At 55.3% G+C, this 20,698-nt stretch overlaps 1 protein-coding gene across 1 annotated transcript; it reads left to right on the top strand.

Annotated features, from left to right (window-relative positions):
• Positions 1-1,294: 1,294 nt before the first annotated feature.
• Positions 1,295-4,627, top strand: BCL2L10 (BCL2 like 10). Its single transcript, XM_075764988.1, has 2 exons — positions 1,295-1,790; positions 3,469-4,627. Exons 1-2 carry the CDS (start codon positions 1,389-1,391, stop codon positions 3,598-3,600), a joined length of 534 nt encoding a protein of 177 aa, XP_075621103.1. The 5' UTR covers positions 1,295-1,388; the 3' UTR covers positions 3,601-4,627.
• Positions 4,628-20,698: the final 16,071 nt, after the last annotated feature.

Genomic DNA, 20,698 nt, shown 5'->3' on the forward strand with positions numbered 1-20,698 from the left:
GAGGGCGAGGGAGCTATAGCTACGGCAAAGTCACTGTCAGACAGCTCCATCCTGTTAAACAAAAATGCTATATAAACAGGAAGGGTGGAAAAGGATATTGCTAGAGAAAGAGCAGCCTCTCCCTCTTGCTCTCTGCTGTGAGGAATGCAATAGGAAATTCCTTCTCCAGGATTAACAATTGTAAGGAAAACTAGTTAAAAAAGCATGTTGTGTAAAGCACTGGTGAAAAGTCAAGATAATTCCAGCTCCTGCTCTTGCACATGAATATGGACTAGATTTCTCTGCTTAAAACTAAAACAAAAGTCAAATATGGGGATGTAAAACTAAGAGTTTGCCTTAAGAATGACTCTTGATAGTGATCTGAGAAATTGCAATAGGATTCCAACCATCTATTTTTAGTTTTTGTAAGAGGGATGTAAAATGGAGACAGAGCTGTAACTCAAGATAGATGAAGTGGAGCAGTTCTGTGCTGGTGAGTGGGGCACCCTGACCCGTTGTGGGATGAGAGGTGAGAGTGTGACCAGTCCCCGGCAGGCACGGGAGCACCTCTCCCAGCGCTGGCGCAGGGCTGTGCGGTGACGGTGTGGTCACAGCCGCACTTTGCACTGGGCCACCAACTGAACCCTGCCTGCAAATTGGCACTGTGCAGGAGGCACAAGTTGGGTGTAGCGTAAATCTTGTGTGGTTTTTACAGGAGTTTTGATGATTTGTTAGGCAGTTGATGGTACTCGCAGGTCAAAGGGCACAGCGGGGATGCAGGGGAGGCTTCTAGCCAGGTGTCTCCCTGGTGCTGTGCCCTGTGCAGATGCCACCACTTGGCTGGTATTTTCTCAGCCATTTTATTTTACGCCACCAAGCGTGAAGGGCCCAGCCTTTGCACCATGTAGGTCCTAATCCTAAATTTTGCCTAAATGTCTAGCAAAAAAGCAAATGTTGCTGCATTTGCTCTGTAAATCCAAAACGTACTCAACCTCTAGTCCTAGAACATCTGAAGGATCTCTGATGCAAAGAATACAGGCTCAGGCCCCTAATGTGGAAAACCCCCCACTACGTATGAAAAAGGTACAGTCACCATCCGATAACTCGGCGTTCCGCTTGAGCAAAAGCGCAGCCTGGGGCTTTGTGCAGTCGGCGCCTTCCGCGGGCGGACCCTCGGGGGAAGCGGCGCGCTCCGCCCGGCAGCGATGCGGGACTCGCCGGCCCGGGGCCGGCTTCTCCCCGCCCGGCTTTGCCTTTTCACCGTGGCGGGCCCCGCCCCGGAGGGAGGGGAGCGCTTCTCCAGCGCCCCAGGGCGGGCTGGGCCGGGCCGGGCCGGGCGGAGGGGCCGCCCTGCCTCTTAGTCGGCGGCAGCTGCTGATGCGGGGCCGCAGCCGCCGTGGGCCGCCGCCATGCCGGGCTCGCTGAAGGAGGAGACGGCGCTGTTGCTGGAGGACTACTTCCAGCACCGCAGCGGCGGCGCCGCGCTGCCCCCCAGCCCCACGGCGGCCACGCTGCGGCGGGCGGCGGCCGAGCTGGAGCGGCAGGAGCGGCCCTTCTTCCGCTCCTGCGCGCCGCTGGCGCGGGCCGAGCCGCGGGAGGCGGCGGCACTGCTGGGGCGGGTGGCGGCGCAGCTGGAGGCCGACGGCGGCCTCAACTGGGGCCGGCTGCTGGCGCTGGTGGTCTTCGCCGGCACGCTGGCCGCCGCGCTGGCCGAGCGGGGCTGCAGCGACGGGCCGCGCTGCCTGGCCGCCGCGCTGGCCGCCTACCTGGCCGAGGAGCGGGGCGAGTGGCTGGAGGCGCACGGCGGATGGGTGAGCGGGGGCGGGGGGGGGGGGTGTCGGCCCGGGCGCGGTGCAGACGCGCGTCCCCGGGAAGACCGAGGTTGGGGAGCCGGGAGCCCGGCCTGGGGTGGGTGCTGGGAGGCCTGGCCCCTTCTCCCCGGCTGCAGAGCAGCGCAGCCCCCCGGCGCCGTTGCCGCAGCTTACCCGGGGGGTGGGGGGAAACTGCCTGGGAAACGCGCTGGTGTACCTACCCGTGATGGGCGTGTGCGGCGGCCCGGGGAGGTCCGCGGGAAAGGCTGCAGGATGTCTGCGGGTCTGGTTAGTTCATAGAGACGTGCGGCGGCACACGCTGGCGTGTTTAAGGTGCCCGCGTGTGTCCGGGGTTGTGGCTTGGCCAGTTCTCTGAAGGTGCTGGCGGCCAGCTTTGTCAGGCTGCAGCCTCCTGAACACATAGGTGTAATGGTGCCGGCCTGTCGGCGGGCAAGGTTTACCTTCTCAGGCAGTTGGGTTTTGGAGAGCAGGCTGGCACAGGTCTTCTCCCAAGTGTAAACACAAAACACCGACGTGCCCGTTGTTAAACACGCCGGTGCGTGAAGCCACCCGTCCGGGAGACCTGCCGCTCTGGTTCCTGCTTGTCCCGAAACTGGTCAGGTTGGGGCCTTGGGAAGGTGTGGGCGATAGCCTTAATGCGGCTGTGATGTAAAGCGATGGCTGCTATTGCTTTTCTGCCCCTTGAGATGCGTGCTGAAAGTACGGCTTTTAAAGCATCTGTGCAGCTCTGCCTGCGTTTCCAAACAAAATGTCAGCTATCCCGCAGAACAGCACATTTCCTCTTTTCAGTCCTAGTGGAATATTTGATGCCAGTACAAATCAGCACTAAAAATAGAAAGGGAGGGGGGAAGCAGCCACTGTTCTCGTTGACTTTTCCAGAGACCAAAATGAATTTGGTTTTCCAGTGGTCACTGGTCCATCTGACTGCTCAGAACAGTACGGTGCTTGGCTACGACCTACACTGTCACTTGGCAAAATCGCATTGCGTATTCACACAAATTAAAGTGTAAAGAACAAAGTTCCGGAAGAAATTAAGAGTATAACTTGTTTACATAGACATCTGTGGAGCAGAGTTCAAACGTGACCATCTGGAGTTGTGTTGCTGCCACTTCTGATTATCACAAATAACGATCTGGGAGAGCAGCTGCCAGCTTTGCTCTGTCATAGGTCAGCTCTGAGCAGTGTCCACTTGGCCCTTCCAAGAGAGTGTGTAATCAGTCCCGCATCCACCGAGATGGGACCGACCTCAGGTTCCTGTCTTTCAAGTGGAAATTTCCATATCCTGTGTTTCAGGTGCTTTCTCAAACTTGAATGAGGGGGAACAATGCTGGCAGCTCCCACCAGAAACTTGCCTAAAAGGGTGAAAATAACGTAACGACACGCTGAGCAGCTCGATAGGAAGTTTGCAATTGTCTGTTGAGCAAAACGTACAAACGTTTGTAGGTACTGCTTTCAGTCGCCTTGTGCGAAGGCTCCCGCAAAGCATTTTTGTGTGCCCAAGGCAGCAGGCTTAGACTTTCATGATTAAAATAGAGACTTCTGCAGCTGATAAATGCTGTGCTGGGAGTGTGAACCAAACTGTGCTCAAAGACTTGTTAAAAGAAATCCGATTAATTGTAAGCTGACCAACTTAATGTCCTTTCTCTTGCTTTTTTAGGATGGCTTTTGTCGCTTCTTCGGCAGACACGGCTCCCAGCCAGCAGACCAGAGCAGCACCATAAGCAACGCGATCATGGCCGCAGCGGGGTTTGGAATAGCAGGATTGGCTTTTCTCTTGGTGGTGCGGTAGGCTGATGAATGGATCTTGCCATGGGAAAGTACTCTCAAAACTGACAAATTACCAGATTTCACTCTATTTTCTATAGAACAGACCCCCTAAGAAGAAGTTTATATTTTTAAACTGGCTCGGAAAGCTGTCTCACCAAATCCTTGGCTATAAACTGCTTCACTCGCTACCCGGTAACAGCACAAACAAATGTGTACTAAACCACCATTTGTGCATGTTCAAAACCTGTCGTCTCCAAACATCCTCTGGACTTTCTTTTTGAAGGTGTAACCTAAACTTTAGCATGGTTCGTGTACTGTAACTTCTGAGTGCTCAATGTTATGCTATGAAAACGTTATGGTGGACTTGCTACTAAACCCTCTGTTCGAGATGTCTTATTTACGGGGAGGCAAGTCTTCCAACCTGCCTTCCATTAATACTGTAAAGCGGGCGAACGTTGACTGTGATTTAACATGGTTTATGGCTTCAAATGCGGTGCACGGCACTTGTTACTGAAAGGCAACTCATTGGTTGATTTAGAGCAATTCGTGCCCGTGATGCGAGAGGCATTGGGGCTTTATATGACATAAGGCTGATTTCATTACACTACAAGAAGATAAGTATTGATACAGTAATGGCTGCAGTACTGGTTCTTACTGAAAGGAATTTAAATATTAAACCTTAATTGGTATATTGAAATCCAGTGGAGGCTGGAATTTCTCTGGATTTCCTTGGCAAAACGAGAATTCCATATATCTTAATATATTTTTGAAGTATTTATCACTGTATAATACTTGTAGCCATGACATCTTTATTTTTGTTTAAAACTTAATGCTGGTTCTTGTCACTCTAGTGCGTATCAAGCGTTGTCTTGTTTGAGTAATATTTCACTCTTATTTTCAACATGCTGTGTGTTTCCTTCAGTGGTTGTACAAATTGCCTTATGTTTCTGGTAGCTTTTAATAACGTTCCTGGGTTACTCATAGCGTGTACAATTTTACTATGGTAACTTCAAAGGTGAATAAATGTTAAGTATTTTTATTTTAAAAAACTCCAACTTCTGCTTATTCGATCGGATGGGTGATGGCACTCAGGCAGCGAGTGTTTCGGTGGTTACCTGGATGCATCGCTTTGTACCCACCTTCCTGGTGCGCTGAACTGAAACGAGGAGCTGTGCAGCACCAGGGCAGTGGGATACCGGTCTTGGCTGCAGAAGAGTCCTGCAGTCAGAACTAGGGGTAAGCCAGCCTAAGGGGAAAATCCAGTCCAAAAGGCCCAATCTTCACCACTGCGACTGGAAATAACCTGGTGGTTTTATAGGCCAAAGCTTTCCAGAGTTTACTGACATAGCTGGGTACAGACAGGCTCCTCCGAGAGCTGTTCCTGCTTGTAGAGAGCCACAGAGTCTTTGTTTCTTCTCTGCCAAGACTTGCTGCTGCGTCTCTCTTTCACACATGCATGCTTTTTTACTGAAACTGGAGTTTCTGAGAGGAGTTACGGTAATGACTGAGCAATAGGTGACAGAGTTCAGCCCTTCTCAGATTAGTAATACTGAGCAGCTGTAATTTTTGAGGGTGTTGGGCTTAACGCTTTCAAAAAGTGGTTTCGTGCTCCTGTCTCCAAGTCGGATGTTTGTGCAGCGCTGGTGGCTCTGATGCCTGTGAAACAGAGCAAGCCTGCTGTCGGGCTGCCCGCCAGCCCACCGCTCTGTCCTTCCCGAGGCTATCGCCCTTCGTGGGAAGAGCAGCTGGCGGGCGGCAGACTTCCTCCTGGGAAGGATCAGCCTGGCAGCCGGGCCACCCTGCTTCTCCTTCTGCCAGCCACCGGGCCCCGGGGGAGGTGTGTGGTGGGGGCTGCGCCCCGCGCCGGACAGAGCGGTGTTGTGCCGACCGGCCGCAGATGCGGGGAGAAGGACAAAAAGGGACATTCAGGGACAATAAGTCCCGCGGAGGCGGGAAGGCGCTGGCGGTCCTCCCCCTTGCGCCTCCCGCTCCGAACAAACGTCTGCTTGTTCTCTGACTTCCAGTTCTCTAAACTCTGGCTTGGCTCCTCTCGGCGAAAGGATTAAGACCCCACGATGGGACTGTCACGCTCAGTTCCTCTCTTAAGTTCCCACAGGGATAGCGCCTGCTTCTGTAGCTGCGGTGTCTGAAGCTGGGAGGGAGCTGGCTGATGCTGGGAAGCAAAGGTAGTTTCCAAAATGTGGGATGCTTAGGGGGATGTGTGTTGGAAAGCATGGCAAATGACAGGGCAAGAAACGCTCTAAACAGAGGTCAATTGTTGAATGGAAACCTCCTTCTGCGGGTCTCGATGTCTCCCCAATATCAAGCAGGACAAAGATAAAATATCAGTCTCTTGATTTCCAGTGTAACCTGACCTGGCAGGCCCCACAAAAGCAATAGCAGAGAGGACGTTATGCTGATTTTTACAGCGTGCCCTGGAAAAGAGAAGAAAACAGTCTGGAAACGTCCTTGAATAAAGTCACATCAGCCTTTGGCATAAACCTGACCCTTTACAAGGCACAGCTTGGAGAGTGTCTGCCACTCTTCCTTGGCCTGGTTGAAGCTGGGGTAGGTTTCCTAACAGCTAGAAGAACTGGGGGTAGTTTAGGAAAGCTGAAAGACTGAGTCAGGAGACTGCAGTGCAGCTTAGCAGCGCAGCCTCTGCTGGCAGCCCGCACCCAAGGGTGCTCCGCTCAGCCACCCTGAGAGCAGTGGGTGCAGCCTAGGGCGCCGGAGCCCCGTGCTCCCTGCCCTGGGACTGGCAGGGGATCTGCCCGTCCCAGCCGGAACTGCGCTCCCCAAGCTGCACTCTGCTGCCATGGGACCGTGGCGATGGAGGATTGAAGACCACGGCTTAAATCACTGGAGCCCCGTTGATTTCAGGGCAGTTTAGACTAGCTTACATTTCCCTGATGCTTCTGATATTTTTTTTAATTTATTTTTTTCTCCATTTCAGCCTGACTGTTTGTCTCACTGAAGTCCTGTATTTCAGTTGAAAACTGCTGCTCATCCCCTTTTCTGCCTCAGAAAAGGAAAGCAAGACGCTGCTGTTCCTTTCTTTAAATGCAGAAGGAGAGTAGGTGGTATTAAGTACAAGGCTGTGTCTAATCCTCATGACAGCTTTCAGATCTTCGGCGTTGGCGTACTCCCCGGGCAGGTGGTGGATGCAACAGGCCTTGCGCTATCTAACGATTCACATGCAGTAATTGCTGTAGGTTCTGCCGGGGCCCCGGTGTGCCTACGCCTGCAGAACCCGTCAGTCGTGGGTCGCTTCGAGGCGCCCGAGAGCTCGGCAGCGTCTTGGGTTCGAGGGGAGAGGGCGGAGGGAAGTGGAGGTGCCTGCTGAGCTGCGCCCGTCACCTGGCTGCTCCTACCGGTTCTGAGTCGTTCCTGCTCTGCTGTGAGACCTTTGCAGGGCCGAGAGGTGGAGAAGGCAGCGTTCCCAGCTTACAGGGGTGTTCCCAGTGGTCTTACTGGAGCTGTTGGTGTTATCTCCTGGTGCTGCACCTTCTCCCAACACGGTTCCCTTCTGAAGGGACATCCGTTGTAACCACGGGCAAAGGCTGCAGTGCTGTTGCAGGAGCCCAGCTGTCTTCTCATTAAAGGAAAAAGCAATCTATTCATTAGACTTCTCGAAGAGTGTTGAGCTAGCCAGTGGGTTTCTTTTTGACTTGGAAAAAATGAGATGTTGTTAGAGCTCAAAAAATGTGAGTTGCAGAATGGTGTTAGATGGCAGTTTGTGAGCTGTTTCGCTGTGGCAAGCAAAAAATCTGATCTGGCGCGTCTCGCTGAAGGAATTGGTGCTGGTGCTGTGTCCTTTTCTGCCCACACATGCTGCCATCGTGAGGGGGTGCAGCATGGGTCTCACCTGCAGGGTGGTACCCAACCCCGGGTGGGACGGGAGAACCCTGTTACAATTGGGCAGCCAAACCCCTCCCCCCCAAGAATCACTGGAAGGAGAAAAGATCAAGTGCATGGCATTTATTCACATAATTTCACTTCTTCTGTTCATTCAGTTTGGATAATGAAAACAAACTTCTGGGTTTCACTTCTGTGTCTCTGGCTGCTTTCTGTACCAGACTCGAGCTGTCACCCTCGCAATGACATGATGTGGTGTGGGGAGAGCGGGCGCAGCTGGAAACAACTTGCTTTCAGGTTTAGTGTAATTCCTTCATAAATACTGCTGTTATTGGGAGCACTTAAAAACGTTACCTTCAAACTTTTGACAATGATCCTGTCACAAACTGAAGTTCTTAAATGAAAACAGAGTTAAAAAAAGAAAATCCTGATTTACTTGAAGTCAAATGTAGGAAGTCTAAAAATCAACTGCTGAACTAACAAGATCATTTCATTGGATTTTTTTCTCTGCCTGGGCTTGGTCTATTTGTTTTAGTCAAATGAGATGAGGAAGAGAGAACCTGGCTTTCCTTGTCAAATAGGTCTCCTTTCAAACAGGCCATTTGTTTCTGCCCGACCTGTGGTAGGTTTCTAGCGCTACCGCCTGTAACTGATGCTCGCCAACTGGCATTCTCATGCGTTCTGGATGCTCACCCATTTTGTGTGAGAGCTGACGTGCGTTACACGTTTCTGTTAGTTAAGAATTAAACCTATTAAAATGGCTGGTTTAATTCAGTAGGGGACCACAGAGAAGCCTGCCTGCAGAGAGCCACTGTAGGCACTGCCCGAAGTTTGTGCTCTGGATGTTAATCCCTTTAATGATTCTGACCTGTGACAGCACTTCACTTGAGGGAGTTCCTGTGTGTGACCCAACCTGCCCTTTTGTTTGTCTCTGCACAGCTCAGCACATGGTGAGTAACAGCAGGAACCCCACACCCTGCTTACAGCTTTTGGATACCGTCTTTTTTTTGAATTTTTTTTTTTTTTATAAAATGTGGCTTATACCCAGCAGGGTCTGTGGGGAATGATGGCCGGGTTCAGTCTAACCGCGGGGAAGTTGTCCGTGCTGCATTGCACCTCAGGGACCAGGCATGGTATCTGGAGCTCTGCTACGGGCAGCCCGCTCTGCAGCCTGACACCAACGCCAGGAGCTCTTGCTGGCGCTTTTAATTTGCAATGCAGAGTAGCAAAAGTGCAAAAGCACAAAAGCACTTAGCTTCATCGAAGTGCTAGAGAGAAAGCAGAGCCTGTAGTGTGCTGAGCTAATAGGCTGGTTGGCTTCTTCCTTGTAGCTGTTAGTGTCTTCAGAAGAATCCCAGACTGTTGAAATTAATTTCTAAGCGTTAATTGTGAAGCTTTATGATGAGCCCATGGGAAACTCCTAAAATACAGGTACAGCCACGTGGCTCCAGTGAGGAGTCAGTGCAGGGCGGGCAGCGTTAACTCTGCAAAAGCTCACTCAGCACCCGACCTCCCGGCACATCGGCTGGACCCTCCTGCTCCTCTGGTGGACACGGCTGCTCTGTGCCCCCGCCAGCCCGGGGCGTCCCCACCTCTCCCAACATGGCAGATGCGCTCCCCGAGGTCCCAGCAGCCTGCCTGCGGGAAGTGTGGCCGTGCTGGGATGCACCCAGTGCCGTCCTGCCCCCGGAGCACAGGCACGCCACCTCTTGGTGCCAAGCAGAAGGCCATGAAGGAGCGGTCATATTGGTGCTATACAGGGTGGGTGGTGGTTAGATGACTTTCTAATGATTATAACGCATGAGCAAGAGTGAATTCCACCAGTCGGGTGTAAAATAACCTTGTAAAACAGTAGTGACGAGGCCAGCGGCAGCCGAGAGCTGACAGCGCTTGACACGCGAGGCAAACTTGTTTCCTGCTATCCAGCACGTGCACGGTGGGTGCTTTGATAGAGACAGGCGCTTTAAATGTTGAACCTAATTATCCTGGGAGCCCGCAAGTGCCGTGGTGCCTCGGGCATTTCATGCCCAAGCTGGATGGTGGCATTTTCCAGCAGAACATGGGATGTGGCCCAGCAGGTGCCCAGCTCTGGAGGAGGGCTGGATTCCTGCCCGGGCTGTGCCTGTCCCGTCTCCTTACACAGCCCCGGATGGCGGCAGCGCTGGGCTGGGACGGTGTCCTCTGCGACGGGGCGCGGGGCTGTCACACAGCCCTGCAGAGTCAGCCAGTCAGTGTGTGGTTTCTGTCCCAAAATTCCACAGAAACCCCTGAGCTTTCTGGCGTGTGAGAAGCCTGTAAAATGTGCAGGGTTTGAATTTTTTCCTCTTGTTTGTTTGTTTGTTTGTTTTGTTCTTCCCCCTACGTGCCCCGAAGAACATGTACCTGCAGCAGCCCTGCTGGCAGGGCCAGCGTGAGCACCCCTCCTGCGCGGCTGCTGCTCAGCGCAAGTCACGCTCACAGCCATGGCATGGCAACACGGCATCCGTCAATGTTCTTACTGCCAGCCACGTAGGCAACCCTCTGCCGTAGCAGCATTACCTTCCCCTGGTCTAGAAAAAGAAAAAAAAAAATTCTTGTAAACTTCAAAAAGGGCACAAAATAGCACAAAACTAGCCTGAATCTTTAAAAAGAAAAATAAAAATAATCCTCTGCAGTCTTGTGTATTGTCCTTGGTGATGTTCAGAGCAGAACACGACCTGCCACTCTGAAACCCTTCCAGTGCTCCTGGTCGCCTTTTCCAAGTAAAGGTCTGCTCCGTGGGAGGAAAAGGTTAAACGTGGGAGTGAGCAGGGCAAAAGATTATGTGAAACCGAAATCCCGGTGCTGTTTGTTCTGCCATCTGCTCCGCACTCCATTCAGGGCTGTGGGTGGTTTCCCATAGTGCTCCCGCTCCCCTCGCTGCCGGCGCAGGGCTTTGAACTCCCGGAGCGAGCTGGCACTGCAGAGCCGGGCGGGATTTGCATCGCCTTTCTCCCGGAGGAGCTGCCCTTTGGCAGGGCGAAGCCGGGTGCCGTGGCCTGGCCGGTGGCTGTGGGCAGTGCCACTGGCCATACTGGAGCTGCCGCTGAGAGCCCGTTCCAGCAGCGATCCAGAAAAGCGTAGACCTCAACGCCTCCAACACGGACAGCGTGAGCACCCGGGGGTGCCGGGTCCTGGGCCATGCCCGTGCCCGGGCAGCCTCTGCTTCCCTGGGAGCGCTCAGTGTTTCCATCTTTGCAGCGACGTGCTGGCGGTGCAGGGTGCTCCCTGGCGAGCGGGGCAGCCCATGCTCGTGGCTGCCATCCCCCCCCGAGCCAGCAGCGGGGCAGGCCGAGCCCCACGTGGCTCTGTGCCGGCACACCGTCCCGCCAGCAGCACGGCCCGGCACGCGTGCCAAAGCGTGGGAGGACGGAGGCGTCACTTGTCCCTGCTTCAGGGACGGCCGGCACATGAAAGGTGAAATTATCTCGCCTCTTAACCCACAGCCCCCCTCTGCTCTGCCCCTTCCCCCACCCCCATTTTTCCGCTGTGCCCCCTGCCCGGCTGTGCCTGGGGCTGGGGGCTGCACGGCCCTCTGCGCCCCCCGGCCCCCTGCCCACCCTCCCCTGCTCCGCTGTCACTTGGGAATGTGACCTTGCGCTCTGGATTATTTACAGACAAAATATTGCTGCAAGCCTGCAGAAGGGTTTTCTGTTGCGGTTTTTTTGGTGGTTGTTTTTTTTCTTAAAGTGACTGAATTCCACAAAAAATTAGTTATTTCAAGGGGGCGTGTGGGGCCTGGTGGGAACGCCTTGCTGTGTTTGGGAACAGGCTGCCTGAAGCCAGCTGCCCTGCCCAGCACAGAGGTGCGAGAGACTTCCTTTCCCTAGCTGTAGGAAATGATCTGCCTCTGGTTTGCCTTGAGGAACCCACCCCCTGCTCGGAGAAGGCTGCCAGGACGGGACACCAGCATTAACGGGGCCGTAGCACGCACGTAACCGGGACCCGGACTCCTTCCGAGGCGTGCGTGAGCCACCACGCAGTGCCGTGGGGAAAAGCAGAAGCGCGAGCGACTTTCCGTGGCTCCCCCTCCCGCACCCCTGGAGCCGGGGTCTCCACTTCCCCTGGCCTGCGAGGGAGCTCCTGGGTCTCCTGCTGCGCTGGCACCACGCGCTGGGTTTGCCGAGGACCTCAGACAGAGCTGTCTCATCCGATCGGAAGCGGGCTGATTTCTCCTTTCTGTTTTTACTGGCAGGACCAACAGCTGCCCTTTTTGCCGCTGCTGACAGTTCTTCTTTCTAGCTCAACTTCTGAAAGCCTGGTGGTGGTGGTTTCCCGCTGTGCAGAGACCTTACGCCTTTGACCTTGCACCACTGCGGTACCCTTTGCGTGGCCGCTGGGGGCCATAAAGCTGTTCCTTGCACGCGATAACGTGAGTTGTTAGGTTCGCTTGTTGGACGGGGCTGACGCGGGGTCCCGGGCTGGCGCTGGGTTCCTTACAGGGTCAACATAAGCCTTCAGCTGCCAGCCGCCGAGTAGGTGTCCCGAGTAAGGCTGCGTGCTCAGCTTTTATTTGGGAGTAAGCACGGCAACTGGCAACAGAGCTCAGCTTGATGACAGACAGTGCCCTTCTGCTGTGGGAAGAGTGCTTACACCAAAATCCCTCGGTCTGGCTCAGCGCGCACCTTGGCTTGATCTCTCCGCAGACCGAGCCGGTGCTGCCGATGGGCAGCAGAGGTGTGCTCTGCTCCCCGCTGAAACGGGGCTGCCGCCGGGAAATCGCTCAGCAAATGTGGCCACAGGGGGTGACCACGAAGCAGGTGCCTGCAGAGCCATTCCCTGCCTGCTGCAGGGGTAGTGCCGGCCCTCCGGAGTGACTCCAGCCTTCCCAGCTTGCGGCGGCGACGGTCTCATCCAGGCCTTCGCAGAAGCGTTGGGTGCAGGATGCGCACCGGGCGGCGAGAGGATGCTGAGGGAACGGAGGTGGTGTGTGTCTAGGGACTGTGATCAACCAAACGGGTTCAGCTGGGGGCGGTGGTTGGGAGGCCCATCTTGCAGCAGATCCGTCTAGCTGGTGGAGCGGTGGGAACCGCTCTGGTCCATGTGCTGGTTTGGGTGCTGCTGAGCTACAGAGCCCTCTGCAAGTCATAAATATCAGACTGGTTGTAAACAAGGGCAAAAATCAATGGCTTTTGTTCAATAAAATTCCAAAATTTCCCTTGGGGGTGAAGGCTGGGACAGGGAAGACAAATGGAAAAAGAAAAGGTTTATTATTTCAGTCAAATCCTTGACTTGGGTGCAGCCAGCATGTTCGTACCAAGTGAGAGACAAGAATACCTGCCGAGATCAAGGGCAGCGGCAGCAGGTAGAGCTAAAGGGCATCGTGAGGCCGTGTCTGCAGGGGCTGCTCCTTACCGACACACCTGCTGACCTCTGCGTGAAACCAGCCCCTTGCCACCTGCACCGTTTGGTACTGGGCGTGTTTCTGAGGGAGCCGTGGTCAGCGGGGCAGAGCGTGCCCTGCTGGCACTGGAACAGGAGCAGCGCTGGGCAGAGGGAGCAGTTAGAGCTGCTGGGAATCCTGCTGCTTTGCCGCCGGGCGGGCGAGCAGCGTGTCACGGTGTTTGGTGAGACCTGGCAGGAAACCCTCTGTGGTTCCTCCCCACCTAAGCTGCCCAGGCTCCCCGGAAAGGATAGGGGGTGTGCTTGGGGCTGCCGGATCCAGCAGGCAAACCCTGCCCGGTTCTACAGCTGTCACCAGGGGCAATTACCAGATTTGATGACTACCTGCTAATCCAGGGGCAGCCTGCCGCCAGCTTGCAGGGCCAGGAGGGCTGAGAGCGCTGGGCACGTGAAACGCGCGCTGAAGGCAGCCGGGCATCGCTGCTGGGAGGGAAGGGGCAGCAGGGGAAGGGTTTCTGTTCCTGGTGCTCTTTGCCAGGGTTTGCATGGTGTTTGCTGGATGCTGAAGCATCCCCGGGAAGGCAGTAAGAGAAACCTTGGCTCACTTCACTGCCGCAGCACGCAGCTTTCACCTTCCGGTTCCCTGCCTTGCCTGGGGGTAGTGAAAACCCCGTCCCATTCTGCTAATCTTTTAAACAGGCATCTTTTTACCAACGGGTTGTCCCAGTTACGCTTTTTTTTTCTGCCTGGGGGAAGCTGAGGAGAGCAGCAGGTCTCTGCTCATGCTGCCAGTAAGGACGGGACCTGGCACACCTGACTCTGGATCCGCTCTGCGTACATCTATGGATGCATAATGCTGCTCCTCACTGACGGGGTCTCTGGCACAAGTATGGCTCTTTGACCTCGACTGGCTTGAAGAGCTAAGTGTGACCAGCCCCTGCCATGGGGTGCCGAGCAGCCCCAGCGGGTGCCCGGGGAAGGGGTCTGGTGAGGCTGCGGGCGAGCAGCTCTCCATAGCGTCAGGCCGGCAGTGTCCCGGCTCCCTCGGGGTAAGCCTGGGGCTTCAGTGGGTGCTCGTGCCCCCTTAGAATGGTGAATTGGGCATCTTGCGTGAAGCATCTTCTCCGTCTGTGTGACCCAAAGGGTTAATGATCCTGGCAGCAGATGGATGAGTGGTAAGGAGATTGATCGCCTCCTGCAAGGTACATAAAGTCTCGCCCTGCTGCAGAAGCACAACGCTTGTTCGACCAGGTAAATAACTGCTTTAAAATCCCCTCTCGCAGCAGCTGACCCTACATGTGTTTATCCGAGTGACTGGAGTTGTGCCAGTCTCACTGGTAAGTGACCTTTCTCGAATTTTTCTTTTCAAGTTGACATTTAAGAAGGAGGGAAAAAGTCACAGCAACAAATGGTGTTTTAACAGCGATAAAGCTGTACCCGTCAACAAAGCCAGGAAAGCCGCACCGGAGCCCATGCTGGCGGCTCTGCCGTCCCCGCTGGCGTCCGTACGGACAGGGCTGCCTCGCGCTTCCCGACCTGCTTGGTTTTCCAACATTTGCAGTGTCCGTGGGCTGCTCCTGCCGCCCGGGCTGGGCTGGGCGCGGGGCAGCTCCGCAGCTCCCGAGAAAGGCTCCTGGGTGCACAACTAAGTCTGAGCCAGCTGCTGGCAGCTGGAGGCACTTTACAGTATTAGTTCATTACTGCAATTCAAATGAAGAAGAGTCTTAAATCTTCTCTGAAAAGAATCTGGGTTTGGCAGGCAGTGGAGCACTCAGCTTATTTTGAAAATGCCTTGGACAATTTTGGTAAATGTTTTACTCTGTGTGTGGGAGAAGTAACATTTACCCCTCGTTTTCACGTTCCTTGGTTCTCAGCTTCAGCACTGCCGCCACTCAGCCCTTGCTCCCGGCAGTTGTCTCACAGGGAGATATTTAAGCAGAGAAGTCTCTGTGCTTTGCAGGAGGTTTACCTCTTCAGCCCAGGTGCCCTGTACCTGAGCTCCTCTTCCAGGCTGGGGAGTGCCGAGGGCATCCCAGAAGGCTGCTCAGCACTGAGGGGTTCCCCAGATCCCCCGCCAGCGGGGATCCGCCAGAGCTGGGTGCTGCCCTGGTGTTTCTCGCAGAGGGCCCGCCGGGGAGCGGCTGCAAAAAGGCACAAGGGGACCGGGGCGAGGGCAGCACTTCGGTCGAACGGGGACACGCTGCCGGCTCAGGGCGGTGCTGGGCAGCCCCGTGCCAGAGCCCTCCTGAGCGCATGGGCTGGCGGGCTGGTGGAAGGCTCCGCTTTCAGCAAACGGGTGTTCTGTGACAAAGCTCCCTTGGGAAATGCCTAAGTGGCTCTGTCGGGACGGGCCTGATCGGTGCGCCTGGCTTTGTGCTGATGCCTTTTCTTGGTTTTAATCTATTTGTGCCAGAGGAAAAAAACCAACACCCCACCCCACCCCCCACCCCCAGATAAGTCCAATAGCAAAGATGCTTTTAACCTTTGCGGTTCCCCGTGTCCCTCCCTGCGCAGCCCCAGCTCCGCTGCGGGGGAGGCGGGCAGAGCCGGCGGGGCGGGCAGGGCACCGCAGCCCCCCGCTGCTGGGAGCAGGGGCCAACAGCTCACCGATCCCCCCGTTAGGAGTGTCCATCTGCCACGGCTCTCCCCGCACCCTTGCTGTGCCCGGGAGGTCTCTGGTGCAGCACGTTAACGTGAGACAGCCGAGCTTTTGTGCCGGGCTGCCGCTGGAGTGATGCTCTGGGGCCACTTGGCAGCGACGGCAACTTTGGGACCTCACCTGCAAAGTTAGCGTTCGTCTTTCATGGCAAGAACGCCTCGGTTGGCTCTTGCTCGCAGCAAGGCCGGGTGTTGGCTTGCTGCAGGGTTGGTACGTGAGCCCTGGAGCAGGACTGCCTGTATCCGGAGCCTTCCTTCCCCTGCGATAACGTCAGCGCTGGAGAGCAGGCGGCTATTTCGGTCCCAGGAATGCCAGCGGATGATTTCACTTTTGTTTTGTACCCGATAACCTTTCCCATCACAATGAGAGACGACATCCGCGCTCCCTGTGCTTCCGTGTGCGAGAGGAAAGCCATTCAAGCGCCTCTGCGGGGGAAAAGAAAAAGCTAGTTTAAAAATAACTGCCCAATTGTCCGTGGAGTCTGGGCAAAGGAAGGGCAAAAGCCTCTCCGTGCCGCACTCTGCACCGTGCGCCGGGATCGGCTTTGCCAGCTTCGCCAGGCACGAGGATGGTGGCCGTGGGAATATTTGCCATGCTGGCTTTTCCCATCGGCCTCATGGGGACGGGGAGGTCTGGGAGAGAGTTTCTTCTCCATGCAGAGCGGTCCTGATGTGGGGCTCCAGAAGAGCTACAGCAGCCCCTTTGCCCCCCCTGCCCTTGGCCGAGTCCTTTCCCTGCGCAGTTTCGTGGCTGGGAGCTGGGTCAGGAGCAAGGCGAGACAAACCCACCCTGGGCCCCAGGCAAGATAAGTCTTTGCAAACCCAAATTGCTAAAGCTCAGCTCCAGTTTTTATTTCCTGTGGGGAAGGAGTTGGCTAATGTAACTTGGGTTCTTTTTTAAGCATTCAGCCTGCAACTTCCCACGAACTGCTGACCCACCACGTGACAGGAGCCGCAGCGGGGCCGCCGCTGCGAGATGCGGTATCACCAGCTTATCGAGCCGCGCCGGGGCCACCGGCAAACCCCGGGGCTCAGGTGGGGACGGGCGTCCCAGCGCCCACGCGTGCACCCGGGCACTGGACCTCTGGGAACGGGCAAACCCCGGTGTCCTTTAAGAGGGAAGGCAGCGAGCTTATTTACTGCCGGCCCCCTCCCCATGGAGAGGTGCTTCCCAGCTCCCCGGGGGCGGTGCGGCCCCTCTCGCCAATGCCCGCCCTGCCCTTCAAAGTACATTATAGACCATTTGGCTATAATTGACTCTTGGCCAGTGGGATGGCTATCATCTGGGCTCCTGTTTGATTGCTCCCTTTGCTCAGTGGGAGGTTTTTGCTCAGTCCCCTGAGCACACGACTTGCAGGGTGACTCCAAACCTGCCCTGGCCCTTCCTGAGCTGCAGCCTGTTTACAAAACAGTGGCTGAGGGCTGTTATTTATCCTTACATACACATTATATTCAGAGTTGCTAAACAGGCAAAGCCAAAATGAAAGTCATCTGAGTTTTCTTTGATTAGAATAAGATCCTGATGAATCATGAGGTCCTTTACCTCAAGGATGCCCAAGAATTGACTTTGGCAGCAGACATCAAGGTACAGCAGTCAGCGGAGCTCGCTCGCCGCGTTGACATCTGCTGGAAAGACTTGTTTTTCCCTCCCTAGTCACATGCTAACTTGTGATCTGATCATGAGATACAAAGGATAACCTTCCAATATTTATTTTCCTCATCTGGAATTTTAAAAGGCAGAGGAAAAAAGAGTAAAAAGCAGTGTAAGGGAAAAAAAAAACCCCAACCAAAACCCCCGCCTCTTTTGCTTAGTGTTGCTCTAGGCGCTGTGCCTGCTGTTGGGACACGGCAGGAGAACGTCCCCGGCATGATGGGCTGCACGACCACTCGCTGCAGCCGTGATGGAGAGCGTCAGTGTGGGGAGAGCATCACTGGGGAGAGCATCGGCGTGGTCAGCGCAATTGTTGCCGGTGCGTTCAGCCGCGTAGACCTCCCCCCTCCAGCACGAGCGTGCCCATGCGCAGGCAGAGGTGGGCAGGGGCTGCCCATCCCAGGGTGGCCTGCACCCGCACGGGGGGGGGCATGGGGGAGCGCTCCTCTGTCCCCGGTGGCTGCCCAAAGCTGGCCCTGTGCCATCCTTCAACATGAAACATGTATGTTTGATTATACTTGTCAAAGTAACATTTTTTATAACAATATCCCAATGCAATCAGCTAAGCAGGTGGAGTTACTTGATATGCACTCTAGTCCAAAGGTTTACAGTAACCTCAGCTGCAAGATTAAACCAGAATCACCCTCGAATAAAATCCCCCATATAATCTTTGGGGAATTTTGGTAGTGTGGCTTGGGTATGTTTACTTCTCTGAGATGATGTCTATCAAGCACCAAAAAACCCCAGAAACCCATCGTGGTGCTGACATGGGGGCTGTTGGGAAAGGAGCGTTCAGGCTTTGCCATGAGAGGAGAGACCGAGGCAAAGCAACGGGGCAGGGTTGTTTATTTTCCGAGACAGAGAGGTGTGTACCATTGACTACCAAATTTGAGTAAGAAGGCTGCTGCCCACGGTTTGCGTACGTGCAGCAAACCTGCTTTGCACATACAGCGGGATTGCTCTGGGACTGGCAGATTGAGAGCAGCAGGGCGTGCGGGTGTCTGTCTGTCCAGCTGTTCAGTGCTGGGGGCGCCTACGCAGAGCTGGGAAATGCAGCAGCCCATGGCCATACTTTCCGAAATCCCCTCACCATGGGACGCCCTGGCCGCACGCTGGGCAGAGCCGAGGCTGGGCATCCTCTGCAGCCGCGTGCGGGATGACCGTCCCGGCATCATCCCCCGGTTACTCGGTAATTGAGCTCCGGCGCTGCTGAGCGACGGTGCGCCGTGCCAGTGTCCTGCGGTGCCGTGCCGTGCCACCGTGCGCTGAGGGGTCCCTCGGGGGGTCCCTGTGCGCCCAGGCTCGGGGTGGGGACCATGGAGCACAGGAAGGCAAAGCCTGTGTCTGCAACTACAGCTCAGCGAGTGAGAAGAAGGGTTGAAGCAGAAAGGCACTTGTGGTTTCCTTTGAAACTAAAAGGCCCCATAATATTTCAGAAGGCTGGTGGCGTCAACAAGCTGCTGCAGAGCGCTCTGTCCCGGGGGCTGTTGGTGCGTGCTGAGCCCGCCGGTCCATGGAGGCTGAGCCCCAGGTCCTCGGGAGCTTTCAGAAACTTCGTGGTCTTTTGGGAGAGAGGCGTGTACACCTCGCACGTTCCCGGATGAAGCCTGCCGGTCTCCCGGCTCTGCCTGTCCCTGGAGGGAGCTGCAGGTTTGCAGGGCCATGGGTGGCTGGACCCGATCCGTGCCCTGGCCCCGGGGCAGACGGGATGGACAACGGAAGGGGAGATGCTACGGGCAAGGCCCAAGGCGTTGCAGCTGTGTGTGACGCTGCGCGTCAGCCTGACACAGGGTGAAAAACCACCGTAGCTCCTCTGGAAATAAGTAACTGTGAGGAGGAACATATCGAGGTGGATGTCACGCTGGAGGGAGGCAGCCAGTGCAAACCCTTACGAAAGCGCCGCCTGCGAGAGCGGCGAGCATGGCTGCCGCCTGGCCACAGCTATTTCGGTGCCGAGGGAGGGCTGAGCGAGGAGGTGTTGCCAGTAAAAACGCACGCTGGTGGCAAGTGGAGAGGGGCGGAGGCGGGACAGAGGGGTGCGGCCGAAGGACACCCCAGCTAATAGGGAGGGCCCAAAGGGATGGTGTCTGCTGGGGGCCTTCGACGTGGTGAATGGCATTTTGACTGCGATAGGAAGGTAGACTTCGACGTTTCAGGGAGGATGGCTCACTGATGGGTTTGCAGCGAGAAGTGGATAAACTCTGTCCTGTGAGGCGCAGCTGGCCTCTGCTCCTCCGCCAGCACCACGGCATTCGCGAGGGAGGCTAGGGATAGCTGGGACCTGATACGGTCCCTACACTCAAAGCTGGAGAAGCATGAACAGGAGATGATTTTAAATTAAAACCACAGCAATCTGTAATAAAGAGCTGTCTCTAGTAAGCAGAGTTATTTCTGATTTCAGGTTTTGAAAAGTCTTGAAACCGTTTAGGTCCAAGTTGTGTGTCTCCTGCTATGACACCAGCTTTACTCTGCAGTGTCCCCACCCACCCTCCCATTGCCCCACTTTGTGCAAAGACCAAATTTGTTTTCATTCCGAAAAGCAAGCTAGCCTCTTTCCTTAGGCAAATATTTCTGCGGCCTCTGCAACAGCGTTAGCCAAAGCTGGTTACGGGCAGCGTGATGGGCTAATGAGGGGGTCGGTGTGCATCACCAGTGGTCCACACAGAAAAGCGGCATACCTGCCTCTGGCTCGTGGGCATTCGGAGGTGGTTTGGGTTTTCTGGAGCTGGCTGACCTGTCTCTGTGCCCCAGGGGCATCTCTGAGCTCTGCGATTTCCCGTTTCACCGACCCTCTGCCTGCCCCTAACAAAATTAGAGCAGGCCTGACCCAGAAAGCTGGATGCAGAAGTGATCAATAGTGATGGTAATTGGTTGGCAGCGCTGCCTAGAGGCTCTCGGTGTCTCAGTCCCAAAATAAATAAATGGGTTCAGAAAAAACGTACGCTGTCTGACTCCGTTGGCTGGGGCATTGGCGGGGTTGGGGGACGACGACGGGACTTCAGCCTGTGGTGCAAGGGCCGCAGAGGGCAAGGCTGCTGGCAGAGGGCTGAGTTTGCCGTGCCCCATCCCTGGTGAATGACTTCGGTCCCTCTGGTGTGCCTTACCCATGCTGGTGTGTCTCCAGCAGGTTTTGCTGTGCCAGGTGTTTGCTCTGCAGCAGCAGAGTGCGGAAGGCTCGGGCAGAGGGAGGCGGCCGGGCAGGTGCCGCGGGAGGGGGACACGGTCACACGCAGCGCTGGGTGCCATCGCTCCGGGTGAGCCAGTGCCTGGGGAAGGAGATGCATCCGCATATCCTTGAGCGCAGTGTAGACACTTGCTTCTGGACAAGCAGTCCCTGTTTTTAAGGAAATAAACAAATCCCAAAGAACATCCTTTTGGAGCAGTCCCCTCCTGCCTGCTCATGTCCCCAAGGGACAGTGAGGGCTTTGTAATTGCTCAGGGCTCTCAGGAACCGAAACAGCTTTGGTATGAGCTCAGCGGCTGTAAATCAACGGGCTCCACCGGGTGCTATTACTAGGGTAAATTTAGTGCTGATTGCTTTGATCTGAAATGCTTTTATTTCGTACCCTCTACAGAGATAGACACAAGGTCA

Source organism: Balearica regulorum, chromosome 12, assembly GCF_011004875.1.
Source record: "Balearica regulorum gibbericeps isolate bBalReg1 chromosome 12, bBalReg1.pri, whole genome shotgun sequence".
NCBI lineage: Eukaryota > Metazoa > Chordata > Aves > Gruiformes > Gruidae > Balearica > Balearica regulorum.